This window comes from Podarcis erhardii (assembly GCF_964252035.2).
Source record: "Podarcis erhardii genome assembly, chromosome: 5".
NCBI classification, from domain to species: Eukaryota; Metazoa; Chordata; class Lepidosauria; order Squamata; family Lacertidae; genus Podarcis; species Podarcis erhardii.
Window position 1 is genome coordinate 11,728,486 of NC_138509.1, and position 20,960 is coordinate 11,749,445.

General features: G+C 42.6%; 1 protein-coding gene across 1 annotated transcript in view; it reads right to left on the reverse strand.

The window, feature by feature from the left end:
- Window positions 1–1,665: 1,665 nt before the first annotated feature.
- The window catches only part of VSTM4 (V-set and transmembrane domain containing 4), a 30,092-nt gene continuing 10,797 nt past the window's right edge, over window positions 1,666–20,960 (reverse strand). Inside the window, exons 3-8 of the mRNA XM_081864410.1 lie at window positions 19,364–19,432; window positions 16,876–16,983; window positions 12,852–12,885; window positions 9,835–9,941; window positions 7,711–7,772; window positions 1,666–1,884 (exon numbers count right to left, since the gene is read on the reverse strand). Of these exons, the coding sequence (XP_081720536.1) occupies window positions 1,759–1,884; window positions 7,711–7,772; window positions 9,835–9,941; window positions 12,852–12,885; window positions 16,876–16,983; window positions 19,364–19,432 (506 nt within the window). The 3' untranslated portion in view covers window positions 1,666–1,758. The remainder of the gene's footprint in view (window positions 1,885–7,710; window positions 7,773–9,834; window positions 9,942–12,851; window positions 12,886–16,875; window positions 16,984–19,363; window positions 19,433–20,960) is intronic.

The following is a 20,960-nucleotide window of genomic DNA, read 5'->3' on the forward strand; positions in this document are numbered from 1 at the left end:
GAATGGTCTCGGGGGTGGGAGCGCACATTTTTATTTACTTTTTTATTATTACTTTGTCAAAAAAAAATTAAAATAAAATAATAAGCTGGTGGCAGGGAGAAGACATCTTAGGAAAGGAGGCCACTGGTTGGTTGTAAATTAAAATAACGAAAGGCCGGAGGGCAATGTTACAGTTATTTAAAAACGAAAGAAAGCAAGTGAGACTTTGCTTGTAATGACCCTGCAATGGCATCCAGGCCAAATGAGCCAATTAGAGCGAAGTGCAATCAATTCCCACATCCTGGGATCTCTCGACAGGCAATCTCCCCTCCCGTGCTGTGTCCCCCCCCCACCTGTACCCGCCCATGCTAATGTGATTTACTCCTGTTTGCTGATGGCGATAAAGTTTAATGTGGAAGAACAAACTATATTTAGTCAAAGCTCCTCTCTCTTTTTCTCTCTCTTCGAACGGTAGGACACACAACATTAACGTTAACAGCCTGGTGGGGAGAGGCTAATGGAGGCACACTTGTTTCCATCTCAGCATAAGACCACAGTTTACCAATGACAGCAGAAGGATGAGGAGAAATATCATGACTCAGCAACGCAGCCAGGTGCCAAGTTGTCCTAGAGAGGATGTCTGCTTTAAAAGAAAACCCCTTGCCATAAATTTCTATACCCAAAGGTTCCGAGGTGGGGCATGCTTTCACAAAGTACTCCCTCTGGGAACTAGGCAGGGCTGTCATCAGGAAATGACATCATGGGGGGGGGGTACTTCCTCTTAGCCCCCCGAACAAGCGTGAGTTCTGATAGCATGTCCCCTGCCTTCAGAATTCCCATCAGCTGATAGAGCAAAAAGATTAACGAGAAGCAAACCGGTACAACAGACATAAACATGATGTTATGTATATATTGGTGTCATGTAAGGTAATCTTAGAGGAAACATGAGATGAATGTGCAAAACAACCAGCCAATGTGCACTTTCGCCAAGCCACATGGAGAATGTGCAGATAATCAGCACCTGAACAGGAAATGGTTTGCATTCTCTGGGGATTTATGTATCTTTCCAACAAGGAGAACATGCATGTCCCAGGTGCATTTTGTACATTCTCTGGGGAATATGTGAAAACTTCGTGACATATTTGAGAATGTGCATATGCTGCCAGAATTTGCACACATTTCCAAGTGCTCACAGGACAACAGTTTAATTTCCTGGTATCAAGTGGTTTGTAGTTTCTTAGGGACTTCTTCCCCACCCCCTTTTTGAAGATGGGAACCACATTTTCCCGCCGTCAGTCTGCAGGGACCTCACCTGTTCCCCAAGAATTCTCAAAGGTTATAGAGAAAGGCTCTGAGATTACATCTGCAAATGTCAGTGTTTGGGAACCCAAAGGGGCAAGGAGCGGAGAAGTATCCTTGGATTGCAAAGTTCTCTGGGACATCGTCCCACATCTAGAAAACCAAGAACTGTGGCTCAACTGAGAAGCTGGAGCTGTGTCTTAGCATGGGGTGCTTTTGTAGCTAACTCCCATCATCAAAAAAGAATCAAAATGCTGTTTAACATTAAAAGTGGGTGAAGTAGAGGGTTCACCACTCTCAGCTTCAAGCTTAAACAGGGCACCACATAGATTCTCAAGAAGAATAATTCTAAAGACCTTATTAAAAAAAACAAAAACAAGACAGGAATGGAAGTAAAAAGAAACGAAGAGAACGTTTTATCAATAAAGAACACAAAAAAGGAATTTAAATATGCCAACGAAAATAGGACCTGTCCTGGGTTTACATCTTGTTTTCTTCAAAGAGAATCTGAGCGTAAACAGTCATGGTAGGAATGCCTTGTGCTTCCTGGTGAGGTTTGATGAGTTCCAGTTCAGCATAGGTTAGATTCTCATCAGCGATTTTTGGCTGCAAAACACAATTGGAGAGGTGTGTCCATTCAATTGAGTTTACTGGGTAATTTGGCAGTCTGCCTTTTAGCAAACATGCGACAGCAGTAAAATGAACAACAGCAGCGGCAAAATAAAACTATGGCCCGGAGCCAGGGCTTCCCCGGTTGCATATAGAATCAGTTCCTCAAACATGAATCAGAGGGTTGTATCCAACTGAGATTTATTTAGAGTAGACCCACCGAAATTAACAGATCCAAGCTAGCCATGTCCATTAAGCTCAGTGGGCTTACTCTGAGATTACTTAATCAACAGCACGTGGTTACTCAGAAGTAAGTCCCACTGATTTAAATGGGACTTAACTCCCAAGTAAGAATGCATAGGCCTGCAAGCTAAGAGGTCTATTTTATAGGCAGAAATACAAAACATGACTTGTGTGGAAAATGTCCAATTAAAATTAGATATATAAAAAGGCAACAAGCAGCAGCAAACCCAAAGTAGAACCTCTTCGCCATCCTGGTCTTCAATATATAGCTCAACAGTGTTCTTCTGAATGCTCCCTGACCTATACTGAAACCTTTAGAACATAGTGCCTAGCACTCACCTAGAAGTCATGGTAACCTTACTGGGACATTTGCAGGAAAACCAAAATGCTTTACAAAGCTATTGTACTACCAACTGTACTGTATGCGTGCAAAACCAACTGTACTTTATGCGTGCAAAACATCATCTCCAGCTCCTTGAAAGATTCCATCAACAATGTCTGTCTGTCTGTCTGTCTGTCTGTCTGTCTGTCTGTCTGTCTATCTATCTATCTATCTATCTATCTATCTATCTATCTCTTGGAAAGACAGACAAACTAGATATCAGTGTATTGGAAGATGCAAAGATTCTTCAACATCAACTTTGTTAGACTAGTCATGTTGTTTGGATATCTGATTATAATCTTCCAAAGCAACTACTCTATTCCCAACTTAAGAATGGAAAGCGTAATGCTGGTGGTCAACAAAAGAGGTTTAAAGATGCTCTCAAGGGAAATTATTATTTTTTTAGTATAAACACCGACAACTGGAAATCACTGGCCTGTGAGCGCTCCAACTGGAGAACAGCCTTTACCAAAAGTGCCATGGACTTTGAAGACGTTTGAACCCAGGGCAAAAGGGAGAAACGTGCCAAGAGGAAGGCACGCTTGGCAAATCCTCACCGTGACCAACTCCTGCCCAGAAACCTATGTCCCCACTGTGGAGGATTGGACTCCATGGTCACTTATGGACAAACTGTTAAGACCATATTCATGGAAGACAATCTGAGTTGGCTATGAGCGATCACAGAAGAAGAAGAAGGAGGAGGAGGAGGAGGAGGAGGAGGAGGAGGAGGAGGAGGAGGAGGAGGAGGAGGAGGAAAACCTAGAAACCAGGTAGATCAGAGAGGTTACGTTGGATCCCTCTTCATTGATATGCTCTCTTTCTGTCTGTGCTGTGATATATATTAGAATTCAGCCATGTCAGTCTCCATTTGGAGGGTTCAAGTAGTCAAGTGCAGATGGTAAAGGTTTTCCATAGACCTCACATATGAGGAAGCATGACTGGATGAACTCTAGAGTTCGGTTTCAGGAGGCTAGGCCCATTTAGCCTTTGTGTTTTGCTCTCGTGGGCACCTTCTGTTCATGCCAAACCAAGAGGCCCTTTTCTTCCCCTCCTTGGTTACATTTCTCATTCCAATTCCATCCCAAAACATCATGAATCCAAAAACGGCCCTGCAACACCCAGCTCATGTAAATTTTAGAGCTAAGATTTATGAAATCACATTGTCCAGGTGTATTATTATATTATCTGGAAATTGCATTGTTTTCTTGGGTAGATTATCTCTTTATTCCTACTTTATTCTATTAAGTTTGGATATGAAAAATAACACTCGATTCTTTCAATACAGGTCACCGGGCAGCATTGGCTGATGTGTTACTTTCATACATTTTTATGATGTTCCTATAGTAAACATAATTTAATAAAGCCAAAACACACTAAATAAATAATTGCATCTAGAAAAGCAATAAAAGCAAATAAAATTAGTACTTTCATAAGTGGAAAAGGTACTTCAATTACTGCTACAAGCAACGGCGCACCATAAAATGTGTAGAATAATTTCCCTTATGCATATTTCCAGTATGTAATAATTTGATTGAAAATATGAGGAAACACACAGGAGGTTCAAAATTGTGGAGCACATACAGTTCTCAACAAAGGATGTGTAATAACTGAGCATGGGAGATACAGCTTTATCATAGCCCCTTTCCCAGGCAAAAATCGGAGGAGGGGTCTGTGCGTTGCCATTGTCTATCTTTAATTATATTTTGCCAAGTTTGCTTAGTTGGAAAGAGAGCTTTGTACGGTGAAAGTTAAGATGAAACTTTCCCAGCGTGTAACTGCATAGTCTTCTCAGAACACCATTTTAACCCGGAAATTAAAGCAGCAACAGCTGAAACAAACAGGGTCCCCAAACCCAACTGCTGGGGATAGCAGAGGGCCCTTGTGATTCCCCCCCCCCCCAAAAAAAATCTATTCTCGATACTTTAGAAAGCACTTGTGAAGTATATCATGGAAGAAAAGATATTTGGGGCAGAAATGTAGAGCCAGCAACGACATCTCTGCTAACGTCCACGCCCAGAAAATGCCATAAAATTGGAACAGATGTTGGGGTCAGCAAGACAATGGGGAGAACGGCCCTTTTTAATAGGGCTTCTCTTGATGGCCAACTGCAATTCACCATTGGCTCTTCTCTTCCTAATACAGTTGTGCCTTGGAAGTTGAACAGAATCCGTTCCAGGTCCATTTGACTTCCAAAACGTCTGAAAACCAAAGCGTGGCTTCCGATTGGCTGCTGGAAGCTCCCGCAGCCAATCGGAAGCCCCGGCGGCCATTCGGCTTCCAAAAATAGTTCACAAACCAAAGCAGTCACTTCTGGGTTTGCGACATTCGGGAGCCAAAACGTTTGAGAACTAAGCTGTTCGAAAACCAAGGTGCGACTGTACATAAACACGCTGGCGAATAGTTGTGGCAATCTTTGCTTCTCTTTCTGAAGCTGCTGGGTGGTGGTTAATAGTTTTCAGCATGTTTTTGCTGTTAATGGGGAAAGAGATGGGTACTTGACATGATTCATATGCCTGGCAGTTTGCAGCAACAAGAGAAAACATACTGGACTCTTGTAACTTTTCCTCTGAATGGAGAAAAGGCAGGTTGGGAATAGCAGTTGTGAACAAGCAAATGGCAAGGAAGAAGGGTGTTAACCAGCCCTCTCTGCTTAGTGCAGGTGATTTTAAGAGTCACCAAACACCTCTCCAAAGACGGCCATCTGGGGTGCTACACACTAGGTTCATTCACCCGTCAACACCAAGATTCGTGATTCTGGTGGGCCAGTCCGTGTAGACAACATCTAACTCAATAGACCAATGGTCTGACTTACGCAACTGCCTATGTTCCCAATCACTCCAAGGCTCCAGGCCCTGAGGAAGCACTCAAGGAAAGACTCACAAGGAGCAATGGGAAGGAGGAATCTGACACCAAAGCGCTGTCATGATCACCACAAAGATCCCCAAATTGCACTGTACCAATTGGGAGTCCAGTGCTGATTCTGAGGCCACCATGCAACTCTGCAGTGTCCCAATGTGGTGAGTAGGGCTGGGCGATAAAGCAATATTTCACCCAAAATCCATATTGTGGTATTGATTTCATAATTTTGGACCTGTTGTGGGAAAAACCGTGAAGCCAGCCAATGCCTCAACAAAGCTCCATCCTTATTTCAGACCTTGCGATATATCAGTAGAGTTAAAGCTATGGTTTTCCCAGTAGTGATGTATAGAAGTGAGAGCTGGACCATAAAGAAGGCTGATCACCGAAGAATTGATGCTTTTGAATTCTGGTGCTGGAGGAGACTCTTGAGAGTCCCATGGACTGCAAGAAGATCAAACCTATCCATTCTGAAGGAAATCAGCCCTGAGTGCTCACTGGAAGGACAGATCCTGAAGCTGAGGCTCCAATACTTTGGCCACCTCCTGAGAAGAGAAGACTCCCTGGAAAAGACCCTGATGTTGGGAAAGATGGAGGGCACAAGGAGGAGGGGACGACAGAGGACGAGATGGCTGGATGGTGTTCTCGAAGCTACCAGCATGAGTGACCAAACTGCGGTAGGCAGTGGAAGACAGGAGTGCCTGGTGTGCTTTGGTCCAGGGGGTCATGAAGAGTAGGACACGAGTAAATGACTAAACAACAACAACAACATATCACGATGTTGATACACAGATATCGCCCAGCCCTAGTGGTCAGTACTTTTCGTTCTGCCTCCAAATAATTGGGGGGAGCCATAGAAAATCACTTTTGTGGGAGCGAATCAGCCCCATGGGCCAGCAGTTAACCTCCTCTGCTGTAGTCTGTGGGAAAGGTTAGGAAATGGCAATGTTGCCAATTGTTCTGGCAGTCCAGTCTCATCATTTGATGAGGCCCCAAGACACCGTGTAGCTAGTTTGCTGTTACATTTTGTAATGGGCAAAGTAGAGGTGTGTGCATTTGGTGGAGGCCATATGCATTTCCATTCTGTATATTTCCTTTTTTAAAAAAGGAAGTATTAGCTATATATATCTGCAACTAAACAGCAAAAGTCATCTAGCACAATATCTGCATATTATTACTATTATTATTATTATTATTATTATTTAAAAATAGCCAATATATGTACTGCAATTCTCCATTACCATTTTGTACTAGGGAAAACTGTACAAATTGGGGTGGGGTGGGGTGGGGAGTAGTGTCATCTGCAAAAACTGTGTGAGTGTGTTTGTGGGCGGGTGGGTTAAACTCCCTATATCTAAAGTGCTCCTCTACTTTTTACCAAAACTAACAGGCATGAAATCTGACCCTGAATCACTGCAAGCTTGTCAACTTCAGAACCAAGCCTCCCCTGCTATTTTAGGCAGACCCAGAATTTATTTTGGAAAGGGAGAAGTTTAAAAAGTGCTTACACACACAGTCTGGCAGAAGGATACATTCAAGTTACACATACAGAATCCTTGCCAGCTGTGCTGGCAGCTGTTGAGAGGGGGAGCTGAATTTCGCCCGCCCTGCTCTACATCTTATTCCCTTGCTAAACAGCTGATGGGCACCATTCTGTAACTTCTCAGAGGTTTCAAGTTAATAAGAGGTCTTTAAAAAGTGGGTACTAGGGCATTTTTCGTGGGACACAAATGAAGGAGCCCACCTGATATCTAATCTATAGTCTAAAGGTAAAGGACCCCTGATGGTTAAGTCCAGTCGCGAACGACTCTGGGGTTGTGGCGCTCATCTCGCTTTATTGGCCGAGGGAGCGGGCATTTGTCTGCAGACAGCTTCCGGGTCATGTGGCCAGCATGACCAAGCCGCTTCTGGTGAACCAGAACAGCACACGGAAACGCCGTTTACCTTCCCGCTGGAGCGGTACCTATTTATCTACTTGCACTTTGACGTGTTTTCAAACTGCTAGGTTGGCAGGAGCAGGGACCGAGCAACGGGAGCTCACCCCATCGCGGGGATTTGAACCGCCAACCTTCTGATCGGCAAGTCCTAGGCTCTGTGGTTTAACCCATAGCGCCACCCGCGTGAATAGGAGGTCTTTAAAAAGTGGGTACTAAGATATTTTTCCTGGGCCACAAATGAAGGCGCCCACCTGATATCTAATCTATGGTCTACCTTCCAGCTAAAATGAGCTATTCACCTAGAAGGTACAAGCAAAACGTGTCACTATAGTTGGGATGGGATCCTATCCACACAACCACCTGGGTGAAAGTGAGAATTGGGTATGCCTTTGTGGGGCTACTTACCAGAAGAACTTTCCTTTGTGGTTTCAGAAGCTTAGGCTTGGGGAAAGAGGTGGATATCGGTGCTGTAAAGGTAAGGACAGAACAGCAAGGAATTACTCCTTATTTCTTCAAACTGGGTTCCTTCTAGGACATGCAGAAACACTCCTAAGCTTCGACTCGTGGAAAACCTGCCAAAATAATGGAAAAGCAAGGCAAACGGCACTCCAGATTCAACAGTTTGCGCACAGGAATGCACTGCCTTGCCTAGCAATCTGACCATCTGCTCAAAAAAGCAGGGTTTTCCAACCACAGCCTTGTGGTCAAACAGACTGCAATGTTCACACAAAGAACCAAAAGTCCTTATTAAAAACAAACAAACCTATAGCTTTTAAGGGCTAAAAGAAACAGTGGCACCCTGAAAATCAAGGCACAGGCACCCTGATTGAGCCAGGAACCACCTTCAAACCAAAGCTTCCATCTTCAGGACATGGATTCAAGCCCCATGTTGGGCAAAAGATTCCTGCATTGCAGGGGGCTAGACTAGATAATCCTTGTGGTCCCACATAGATTCAAGATGATTCTATGTGGAGCATCCCACGCCAATTGAGGAATTCCCTGCAGAAGCACTTGCACAACCAATATCCCGTCCTCATCCAGTTACCACTTGGGGATTCTTTCTGAAAAATGAGTAATTTTCCTTATCAGTTGCTTGGATGAAATACAGTGGTACCTCAGGTTAAGAACTTAATTCGTTCTGGAGGTCCGTTCTTAACCTGAAACTGTTCTTAACCTGAAGCACCACTTTAGCTAATGGGGCCTCCCGCTGCTGCCGTGCCGCCGGAGCACAATTTCTGTTCTCATCCTGAAGCAAAGTTCTTAACCTAAAGCACTATTTCTGGGTTAGCGGAGTCTGTAACCTGAAGCGTATGTAACCCGAGGTACCACTGTAGTAAGCTTGGATTCACCACCACCCTACCTATCAAACAACCAGTTGGTGCAATTATTACTTTTGGAAGAATGCTTTCTATGCACACAGCTCCACTTGCTGCGTGAGAGTAAATTACATTTGGATCAGGGCCAAACCTGGGACGTACTGGAGTTGATCTCGCATGGGTGCTGCCGTAGCAGCAGATAGATCAAGGGTGAAGAATTGGAATTGGCCTACCTGTCAGTCATCTGACACCAGTTGACTGTCACCTGTCAGATTTCAAAGGGTGATGTCAGATGGTATCAGATGAACTGCTGATCAGAGGTTACCACAATCTCCTTTGAAGACACGCTTTCAATAAACTGATGGCACTGGGAGCATTGCCGTCAAAGGGACCAGCTATAACTGATGACTGGTGCTAATGGTGAGCCCCTTTTAAAGTTCGTTTAGAACCCTCTCCTGATGCATCAATATCCTTTTGTGATTGTTGCATGGTGTGCACTGTCAGGAGCTCGTCCTACACTCGAGTAGGACCCTGGCAGAGACACATGCCCGACTAGCATGTTCTCTCCCTCCTGGTTGACCGTTCAGGAGCTTCAAAAGCTTTCTTCAGCCCGAACATCACAGCGACTGATGCCAACAGACATCGGCACACTTCGGGATCCACAGAGTTTTCGCAGTTTGCATGACAGACCTCAGCATTTTGGCTTATCTACTTTTACTTACATATAAACATACACGGAGCACTGCAACATGGCTCCCTCCCTCTCTAGCATCAGGCAGCAAAGAGAAAGAACAAAGGACAACAGTCCCACTTCACGGAACACAGTAACACAAACATCCTGTCTACATCACTTCCTACTCTGTGGAGTCAAAACATACACCATAATGTGATAGACAACAATCCCATGACTGCAATCATGGAGCAGGAATTCTAACATGTGGGTCAGTAAACTATGCTGGAAAAAGATGCAAACCAAAAACTGGCACATCTTCCAGTTCTGGAGTTCATCTGATGTTCTCCAGGACTAACCAGAAGGCTAGTCGAGTCAAACATGAGAAAGAAGCAACTCGCAGACCAACCATGAAACTGAACAAGGGTTGTCCACCCATTGCCAATTCTGGACTGTGAAGATTTGGTAAACTTTTGCCTTGGCCACTTATTTGGACCCAGCAAACCACCCACCACAACATGCTGCTCAGGAGGTACCACACACCTTTCGCTGGGATGGCAGGAGGCTGCTCAACTTTCTTCTTCTTCTTCTTGATTTTCACAGGCTGTTCTGGAGACAAGCTTGTCACACTGGTGACCGTTTCCCCTAAGCTGAGAAACAAGAGGAGCTGGTGAATAGAGAGCAGGAGAAGAAAAGCACATAAAACCCTCTCTGGGATGTTGAATTCAAGGTTCATTTTAAAAGGGTAGTCTCTTCTCCAAAACCTTAACCAATATCTGCCTTATTAACCATCTCTTTCTCTTGAGCGTTTGTTGGTTTTCAATTGTCTCCACATCATCTGATGAACCTTCACCACTGTATTCTTACAAAGACCAGCTTAGCATGCCAGAGTGGAGGCTGAATTTTTGTGAAGTCACCAAACATTATATTCCCTCCTGGTTGCCCCAAGATAGGAATACACACTAGTGGTTGGCTTCCATTTATTGTGAATAATTTCAATCAAAGCAAATGCAGAAATGGGATATCCATTATTAGGAAGACGTTTCTCAAGGGGAAAACAGATGTGATAATCTAATCAGGGTTTTTTTTGCCAACCTTGAGTTCTTCAGATATTTTGGATCACAACTCCCACACTGGTTGGGGCTGATGGGAGTTGTAGTCTTGGCCCAAAATATCTGGAGGCCACCAAGTCAGCAAAAGCTGATCTAAAATGGTTTGGCACACACATTCACTGCTCTGAAACCACATTACGGATTTCCACCACAACATCTACCACACTTATGTTTCTCTTGGTCTTCCCCCCTAAATTTGATTCAACTTTATTATTATAAGCACTGATGGAGTTTATTGTATCTTCCCCTCTCAGGACACTATGAGAAGTTTGACTCCCCCCCCCCCCCGCATGTTTTCTTTACATTAAATTGTTTGTTTTTAATTTTTTATAACCTGCTCTTCACTGAATATTTCAATCCCAGAGCGGGGGAACGATGAAACGAAATAGTAATACGCATGTACAGCTAGCAATATACAAAAATTACAGAATCCATGAAAGCCAGTCCAATGAATAAAACAAATTAATTGCTCCAAAATAAAATAAAGAAAGCTGGTTACGGACAACAATTAGAATTTCCAATTTAACCTTGTATCACTGTAGTAATTTACACAGAAGCCTAGTTTAAGATCAAGAATACTGTTCCCAGGCTGCAAAAACACTAATATTTTTGTGCTCCTCTAGAAGAACAACTCCCTGTGCTTAGAAAATCAGTACATCTGGGAATAAACTAGGCTAAAATATTTCCCTACGGCAAACATAGGCAAAATCGACCCCCCAGGTGTTTTGGGACTATAATTTCCATCATCCTTGACCACTGGTCCTGTTAGCTAGGGATGATGGGAGCTGTAGTCCCAAAACATCTGGAGGGCTGAGTTGGCCTATGCCTGCCCTAAGGTCTAAGTATTTTACTTGCAGGGAGAATTTTATCGGCAGGAGGTAGAGAGTATTCATCTATAGTCTGAAATGGTGTAGACCAGGGGTTGGCAACCTAAGGCCCATGGGCCACAAGCAGCCCACGGGGGTCGTTTTACAAGCCCACGAGCTGCCCCTGAACTGAGCCGCCCACTCAGCGAGTCCACATATGCTGTGTTGTGCACAAGACACAGCATATGGGGACTTCCGGCGAGGAAAAATGGCGGGCGCCATGGCAGCGAGCAGCTCCTGAAGCCAGCCAGTGCCAACTGCGCTAACAGGCTGGCTCCGGGCTGCTGAGGCTGCCACTGCCACATTTGCCAGGGACAGATTTGCAAATCTGGGGACTGTCCCTGGGAACCGGGGACGTCGGGTAATCCTATTTTAAGATGAGATATGGATGGCTTTAGGACTAGACATAGGATAGGCCAAAGGGGCCTGGAGCTTCTAGAAAGCTTTATTTGGGAGGATATATAAGTTTCCATCCCTGCTCGCAGAGGAAAGGAGGAAGAGCCGTGTGTGTGTGTGTGTGTACACATACACACCCATTCATAGTGGAAATCAGGGTGCATAAAAATCAATTTTTTTAAAAAAAAAATAATGATTTTTTTAAATTTAAACTGGATTTTTATTTTTTATTTAAATTGGATTTTTAAAAAAATAAAATGCTTTTGGAGGAAAAATCTTTCTAAAGATGGTTTTCTATTTAAGTTATATTATACTCCAAAGGCTATTCATCAGGAAATAAGGATTTGTTTCAAGTTTTTCATGTGTGCTAAAACTCAGTCTAAGTTGTTGTTTTTTTAAAAAAATTGTTCAACAACATAAGTTAACAAACATGGATACACATGCTATAATGCTATTGTTTTAGTTAAATAAATTGTTTAAATTGTTCTTAAGGAAATGATTATTTTTCTCCTTCCAATAAAGTACAGCAGAAAAGTTGTCCAAATATAACTAGTAAACTTATGAAACCTCACCATAATTTCATAATAATCTGTCTATGTATTTCTCATAGTATAACCAAATCAGTAATTTTTGATATAACTGTAAAAACTACTTATTATTCCAAAAAGGAAACCTTCATCCAGTTGTAAATATTAAGATTATACCAGCAAGAATGACTCTGCGGGGGGGGGGGGGGATTAAAATCTTACTGACTAGTGATTTAAATTGATTTGATTTAAATCAAATTCACCCTGGTGGAAATAACAATTGCTCTTCGATTTCTGTGAAAAGAGAAGGGCGTGATCAGCCCCACAAATAGGAAGGGGGTTAAAAGGCTGTGGAGCCCAGATTAGCTTCTACCCTCTTGCCTGGGTTATCTGCCTCTGTTTCCCCTCCTCCATTTCCTTTCTCCTTGCCCTCCAACACTGCCACTATTGCCTAGCAGCTCTCAGAAGTTCACCATCATGGATAGGTACAGTGCCACCTTTCAGCAGCCAAGTGAACTGCAGCCTGATGGCAGCCTAACCTTTTTATTATATGTTAAGATATATACAATATTTGTCAGACAGAAAATAAGCAAAGCAATCTGTATAAACTATCTGGAGACAGGAAAAACAAGATTATGTGTCTTGTCTCCTTTTCCTACCTGTTCTGAGAACACTTCACCAAGTAATCTTTTGCTGTGAAAAACAGTGGAGAAAGAAAAATAGGGGAGAAAGAAAGGCATTGTTTTTAAAAAGTGTGCTACTGCAGAAAATATACCCTTTGTATTTAGGTAAGCAATTGCCATCTTGTTACAGGTTGAGGGTCTGTAAGTTGTAAAGCATATGTGAATCTCAAAAAGGTGGAACAGAGGAAAAAGCACATTCTTCATTCAGGCAGTGGCCAGCTAGGTAGGCCCATGATGCAAAGCCACATGATGCAAAGTCAAAGACAGTGTTTCCCTCTTCTCTGGTCCACAGGCTGAGACCCTACCTGCCTGCAGACATACTCTAGTTATCTCCTACTTGGACTACTGCAATGCACTTTATGCGGGGCTGCCTTTGAAGTTGACTCGGAAACTACAACTAATCCAGAATGCAGCAGCTAGACTGGTGACTGGGAGTGGCCGCCGATAAAACTGGTCCAGAAAGACCTACATTGGCTCCCAGTATGTTTCCGAGCACAATTCAAAGTGTTGGTGCTGACCTTTAAAGCCCTAAATGACCTGGGCCAAGTTTATCTGAAGGAGTTTCTCCAACCCCATTGTTCAGCCTGGACACTGAGGTCCAGCTCTGAGGGCCTTCTGGTGGTTCCCTCATTGCGAGAAGTGAGGTTACAGGGAACCAAGCAGAGGGCCTTCTCGGTTGTGGTGCCTGCCCTGTGGAACACCCTCCCATCAGATGTCAAGTAAATAAGCAACTATCTTAGTTTTAAAAGGCATCTGAAGGCAGCCCTGTTTAGGGAAGTTTTTAATGTTTAATGCTGTATTGTGTTTTTAATATTCGGTTGGGAGCCGCCCAGAGTGGCTGGGGAAACCCAGTCAGATGGGTGGCGTATTAATAATAAAATTATTATTAATTATTATTATTACTACTACTACTACTACTATAGATTTTCTCAGAAAAATGAAAGAAGGAAGCTTCAAGTGTATTTGAGAGAGAGAGAGAGAGAGAGAGAGAGAGAGGAAGAAAGAAAGAAATATTATCTGCAAAATCAGAATTGTGATAATGCTATAACTTAAACAAATTACAATGTTGTGGCGTGTTTATCACAAGGCTAGTAGTTAACCAAGCAAAATACTGCCATTATATATATATATATATATATATATATATATATATAAATTATATATATATATATATATTATTAGTTTTTTAACATACCATTTCCAACAGTGATTAAACATACTTTTACACCTTATTCAATTTTTTTTTATTTCCATCAGTCCTGTCTGAAAATTTTCCAATCTAATCTCTTAGTATGCATTTCTTATTTTCCCTATTAAATTTCAAACTCATAACCAATATCTCTATCTTTTTCTACTTTGTAACACTTTGTATATTTCTTCTTACAAAACTTCTTGTAGTCCTTCTAGCATAATTTGTTGTTCTTCAAATAATTCATATACTTCTTACAATCTTCTGTAAATCTCTGGTCCCGCGGGTTTTTTGTTCTTTTTTTATAAAATATTTATTAAGATTTTGCATAATAAAACAAATCACAATCAGACAAAACAAAAAAGAGAGACAATCATAAACAGCACAATCCAACAAGAACAATAAAGCACAATAAAAAACATAAGCGAAAAAAGGAAAAAAAAAAAGAGAAAACAAACAAAATAAAAAGATAAAAATCTAGTTTTTAGCTTACTGTCTTTATAACCCTCTTTCCTGACTTCCTCACATCTCCCTTTCCTGTGTTCCCCTTTACACAATCAAATTCAGCAATTCCTTACCCTCTTTCCAATCTTATTCAATGTTATACATTTCAACCTATTATGTCTTCGATTTCCCTTTCCTTTTAAATCCATTTATCACATGTTCTTTATAACTTAATCCCTTATATCATTTGTTTAATTTCAACATAATTTTACTCTGGTCTTTTCACCCTTTTTTCTTAAAACATTTTTGCATATTTCTTTTTACTATGTCACTGATGCCAAATTATCTTTATATCAAACATCATTTTAACATTCAAACATTTTACAATGTTTTTGGAGATATTCTTTGAACTTCTTCCAGTCCTCTTCCACCGACTCTTCTCCCAGGTCTCGGATTCTGCCAGTCATTTCTGCCAGTTCCATATAGTCTATCACTTGCATCTGCCATTCTTCCAGAGTGGGCAAATCTTGTGTCTTCCAATACTTTGCGATGAGTATTCTTGCTGCGGTTGTTGCATACATAAAGAGTATTCTATCTTTCTTTGGCACCAATTGGCCGACAATGCCCAAAAGGAAGGCCTCTGGTTTCTTAGGAAAGGTATCAAAATACTGCCATTATAAAGATAAGAAGCAAAGAAATGTGAATAAAAACAAATTGCATTTGCCTTAAAGTTATGAGTTAAATTTCTCCCAATAACAGTTCATTGCATCTTCATTGCTCCAAAAGAAAACAGAGAAGCCCACTTCTCTGTTCATTTGCTATCCTGTTGTCTTTCCTCATACTTCTGATATGGCATGTCCCAATTTCTTGGGCTCCCAAATATTTGCAATCCATGAATCGGTCATAGGCAGACTAGCTCTCTTCCGGGGATAGCAAACAGCCATACAAGGCTGCCGTCAGTGAGTAAACTGTCGTTTACAAATCGTCTGTTAGAACTGTCCCTTTAAGATAGCAAAATGATATTATTAAAGGCTCTTTTGGCAGACCATATCTCTTGGAGGTTTTAATTTATGCTAAAATAGAATCCCAGAAGATGTTGATCTGGGGGCATTATCAGAGAATATATCCATTTGTTCCTGAAGCTCCGGCATTTCAAATATTGATCTAGCATTAGGAAATATTTGATTCAATTTTGCTGGTGTCAGATACCATCTTCATAATAACTGAGAGGAATTCTCTTTAACATGTATAATTCATACACGCTGTGAGTTGGGGAAGGCTTTAATAGAAACAAAGTAATCAAAACAAACCCCAAACAGTAATGTGCATGGAAATGGGTGATGAATTGTGAGTACTGTTAAACAACTCTAAAAACAAAACAAAAAACAAATAGGGATGGGACTAGATGACCCTTGAGGTCCCTTCTAACAATTCTATGATTCATTAAACGAAAAGCAAAAATGTGACTATGTGCAAAACAACATGGCAAGATATGTTGTTGCTGTTGTTGTTTAGTCGTTTAATCGTGTCTGACTCTTCGTGACCCCATGGACCAGAGCACGCCAGGCACTCCTGTCTTCCACTGCCTCCCGCAGTTTGGTCAAACTCATGCTGATAGCTTCGAGAACACTGTCCAACTATCTCATCCTCTGTCGTCCCCTTCTCCTTGTGCCCTCCATCTTGCCCAACATCAGGGTCTTTTCCAGGGAGTCTTCTCTTCTCATGAGGTGGCCAAAGTATTGGAGCCTCAGCTTCAGGATCTGTCCTTCCAGTGAGCACTCAGGGCTGATTTCCTTAAGAATGGAGAGGTTTGATCTTCTTGCAGTCCATGGGACTCTCAAGAGTCTCCTCCAGCACCATAATCCAAGAGCATCAATTCTTTGGTGATCAGCCTTCTTTATGGTCCAGCTCTCACTTCCATACATCACTACTGGGAAAACCATAGCTTTAACTATACGGACCTTTGTTGGCAAGGTGATGTCTCTGCTTTTTAAGATGCTGTGTAGGTCTGTCATTGCTTTTCTCCCAAGAAACAGGCGTCTTTTAATTTCGTGGCTGCTGTCACCATCTGCAGTGATCATGGAGCCCAAGAAAGTAAAATCTCTCACTGCCTCCATTTCTTCCCCTTCTATTTGCCAGGAGGTGATGGGCCCAGTGGCCATGATCTTCGTTCTTTGATGTTGAGCTTCAGACCATATTTTGCGCTCTTCTCTTTCACCCTCATTAAAAGGTTCTAACAATTCTACGATTCATTAAATGAAAAGCAAAAACGTGACTATGTGCAAAACAATATGGTGAGATATAATGGTCTTGCTAAATGTGCACAAAAACATCATTTATCAGCCTCAGCTTTTCTTCATCACTCACCACGGGAGCGTCTTTTGTTGATCTGTGTCTGGCAGAGGACAACTACAGTGAACAGCAGGACACTGACGATGCCTATGGAGCACACGAACACAGCATAGACATACAGGTCTGAAAGGCAAACCACGGATGAGTATCAGCCATCTGCTTTCATGTCTACCCAAGAAAGAATACACAAGTCTTGAACAAAAGTAAAAACACGCTCAGAGCCCTGGACCCAAAATCTTGGCAAGAAATATGTGAAAGGAGAAGAATATTACACTGCTACCTTGGGTTAGTTTGTTCTGGAGGTCCGTTCTTAACCTGAAACTGTTCTTAACTTGAGGTACCACTTTAGCTAATGGGACCTCCCGCTGCCGCCACGCGATTTCTGTTCTCATCCTGAAGCAAAGTTCTTAACCTGAGGTATTATTTCTGCGTTAGCTGAATCTGTAACCTGAAGTGTCTGTAACCTGAAGCATCTGTAACCCGAGGTACCACTGTACCAACCATCCATATTGGGCAAGACCAAAGGCCTGTTCTACCAAGAATCTTGTCTTTAATAGTGACCTGACACAGAGGTAAAAAAAGGTAAAGAATCCCTGGACGGATTAAGTCCACTCAAAGGCGACTATGGGGTTGCGGCGCTCATCACGTTTTCAGGCCAAAGGAGCCGTGTTTGTCCACAAACAGCTTTCTGAACCATGTGGCCAGCAGGACTAGACCACTTCTGGTGCAATGGGACACTGTGACTTAATCCAGGGCACACAGAAACACCGTTTACCTTCCCGTCACAGCAGTACCTATTTATCTATTTGTACTGGTGTGCTTTTGAGCTGCTAGGTTGGCAAGAGCAGGGACCGAGCAACGGGAGCTCACTCCGTCATGGGGATTTGAACCACCAACCTTCTGATCAGCAAGCCCAAGAAGCTCAGTGCTTTAGACCACAGCGCCACCTGCATCCCTTATACCTGACACAGAGGTACTTGATAAAAGGCTTAAATGATAAAAGGTTTAAGCTCATTGAGAGAAGTGAGGTTATAGGGAACCAGGCAGAGGGCCTTCTTGGTAGTGGTGCCCTCCTGTCAGATGTCAAGGAAATAAATAACCATTTGACTTTTAGAAGACATCTGAAGGCAGCCCTGTTCAGGGAAGTTTTTAATGTTTGATGTCTCACTGTGGCAGTGGTGGGGGTGAAGAGGAGTATCAGAAGATGCCACTTGTCCGCTTGGTCATTGGTTTTTTGCCTGGCTGGCAAGGAAGCAGGTGAGACCAATGATGAGGAAGAGGAGCTGCAACAGCAGGTGATAATGACTGTGAAAAGGAAGGTTCTCCGAAGAATGGGAGAGGTAGAGCTTTTCTATAATATTATACTTTGCATACATTCAGAATCTGGCAAGTGTTCCACATCCCTTCTCTGGTGGAATTTTGCTGCCTCCTGAAAAGGCTTTTCACCTGCCTCTTAGTCAGTTTTCTTCCCCTTTCTCATTTTTACAGCCTTGTTGATATTTTCTCCACTACCCTTCTGTCAGCTTTGAAAGCTGCTTCTTGCTATTGACTTTCAGTTTCTGTACTTCTTAGTCACCTGGAACGATTTAGTTTTGAACTAGAAACGAGAGGATGTGAACATTCCTAACAAAGCAAATAAAATGACTGCTTGGAGATTGCATGAAAGATTTCCACAACGCCAGGAAAATGTGATATCGGAGTTCAAAAACGTTTTGTTTGGCAGATAGTCAACAAAACTGCACATCTTCCCTATAGAAGGGAGGATTTCAAACAAGCAGAGAGACACTGCAAGCCAATGACTTCACTCCAAAGGCGGGTGAACCCAAAGGCTCTAATATTCTATAAAATATTTGTGGTAACAATCCAACATGTTTAAAACCAGACTCATCGACATGAATTTTAGTCACATTTCAAGAGCAAATGTCTGTCTGTCTCTCTCAAGCTTTTTGTACCCATTTTCTTCTATAAGGAACAGTTTACATCATTTCAGTTTCTGAAAACTTCCCCGATATTTGTCCAAATTAATTTCTGTTCATTTAGTAAGATGCTCTTTAATGACAATGAATGTTGAATACGCAACACTTGCTGTTCTACTCTTTATATTATATTCAGTCAGACATACCCACATATAAATGTCCCCCCAATATTTTATTCAAGTTGGCACCATATCAATCAATCAATCAATCAATCAATCAATCAATCAATCAATCAAGGCAAAGAGCCCTGGTACCCTCTCCCCCACTTACAGAAAGCAGGATCATGTGCCAATTATGTTTAGAGCCCTGAAGCAATTTTTTTTTGGTGACTCCTGGTTAAAGTAAATGTGTAACTATGGCTGTAACCCTTCTAAGAGCTTCTAAAACCAGTGGGTGCAAAATTTTATGGGGTGTGAGTGTTTTGCCTTACTTCCCCCAAACGAAAAAGCAAGGCTGCACGACGGTACTTTTCAGTGGATTCTCACATCTTCGCGAAGATGAACAAAGGGGGGAAGCGTATACTTAACCCTCAAAGAACTTCCAGGCCTTGTGGTTTTTCTCAGCGTTGGAGTCATCCGAAACTCTGGATGAAATCACTGCAATGGAACACACAACAGCATTGGCAAACTAGTCACACACTTTTCAGAAGGTCTCACTGTGAAAGCAGATTGCAGGTCAACAAAAGCAAGCAGCTGATGCCCTAAGAGGACATCAGCCAAGAGGACTTCCTGTCACACCTGGTCTGGAGCTTCCTTCTCCTGCATGGGACCAGATAGATGGGCGTGACCCCAGGAGACCCCATAAAAGGGGCTGGCCATGCAGCCATCCCCCTCCTTCTTCTTCTTCTTCTTCTTCTTCTTCTTCTTCTTCTTCTTCTTCTTCTTCTTCATGCCATGCTCTCTTCATACTGATGTATTTTGCTGTCTGCTGGCTCTCAGCCACCAGGACATGGGCTCATTCTCATATGGGATGAATTCAAACCCTCTTCTGTAACTCTAACCCAGGCAACCCCAAACTCGGCCCTCCAGATGTTTTGGAACTACAATTCCCATCATCCCTGATCAGTGGGCCTGTTAGCTAGGAATGATGGGAGCTGTAGTCCCAAAACATCTGGAGGGCCAAGTTTGGGGATGCCTGTTCTAAGCTAAATCCTCCTTCAGGGATCCAACTGTGAACTGAATGTGAGTAAACTTCTTATTACATTTAAAAGAAGCTTCTTGTGTCTTCATTCTTTTTAGGAGGGACAAAAGGGGTCTTACCAGGAATATACTCCAATCTGAACAAAGCCAGATTGGATTGCTTAAGTAAAGAGATTCAAACGAATCTATCAGCTAGCTTCCTGCTATATATTGGGGAATGCACTCTGCTTTTGACTCAGAAGTGTGCGTGAGGAAGGATATTATTAAATCAATATATCCTCTCCTAGTATCTGCAATGTTCCCACACAGCCCCCTCTTAATTTACCCAAGAATGACCACACCCTTGGCCTGTTGTCGTGTCACAGTCAGGTCACTAATCACCAGACATGCAGGTGCAAGAATAAGAGAAACACAAGCTCCAGATTTTTCTTAAAAGCAATTAAAGGAACTTCATCAGTTAGAGGCTTGCAGTATATAGTGGTACCTCAGGTTAAGTACTTAATTCATTCCGGAGGTCTGTTCTTAACCTGAAACTGTTCTTAACCTGAAGCACCACTTTAGCTAATGGGGCCTCCTGCTGCCGCCGCGCCGCTGGAGCACGATTTCTGTTCTCATCCTGAAGCAAAGTTCTTAACCTGAAGCACTATTTCTGGCTTAGCGGAGTCTGTAACCTGAAGCGTATGTAACCTGAGGTACCACTGTATAAAGAACTGGGAAATCTGGGGCCCTCTACAGATGTTGTTAGACTACAACTCATAGAATCAGAGTTGGAAAGGGACCTCAAGGGGCGTCTAGTCCAGCTCCCATCATGCCTGGCGGGTGTCCTGCTGGTGGGGGCTGATGGGCGTCAGAGTCCAACAACATATCAAGGGTTCATGGTTCCCCCACCCCAAAATGGAAACATATGGTACATTAACACAAAGTTATTGGCCAACCCAATGACTGAAAAATGAACATTTATCAGGCAAGAAGTTCAGAAACTGTC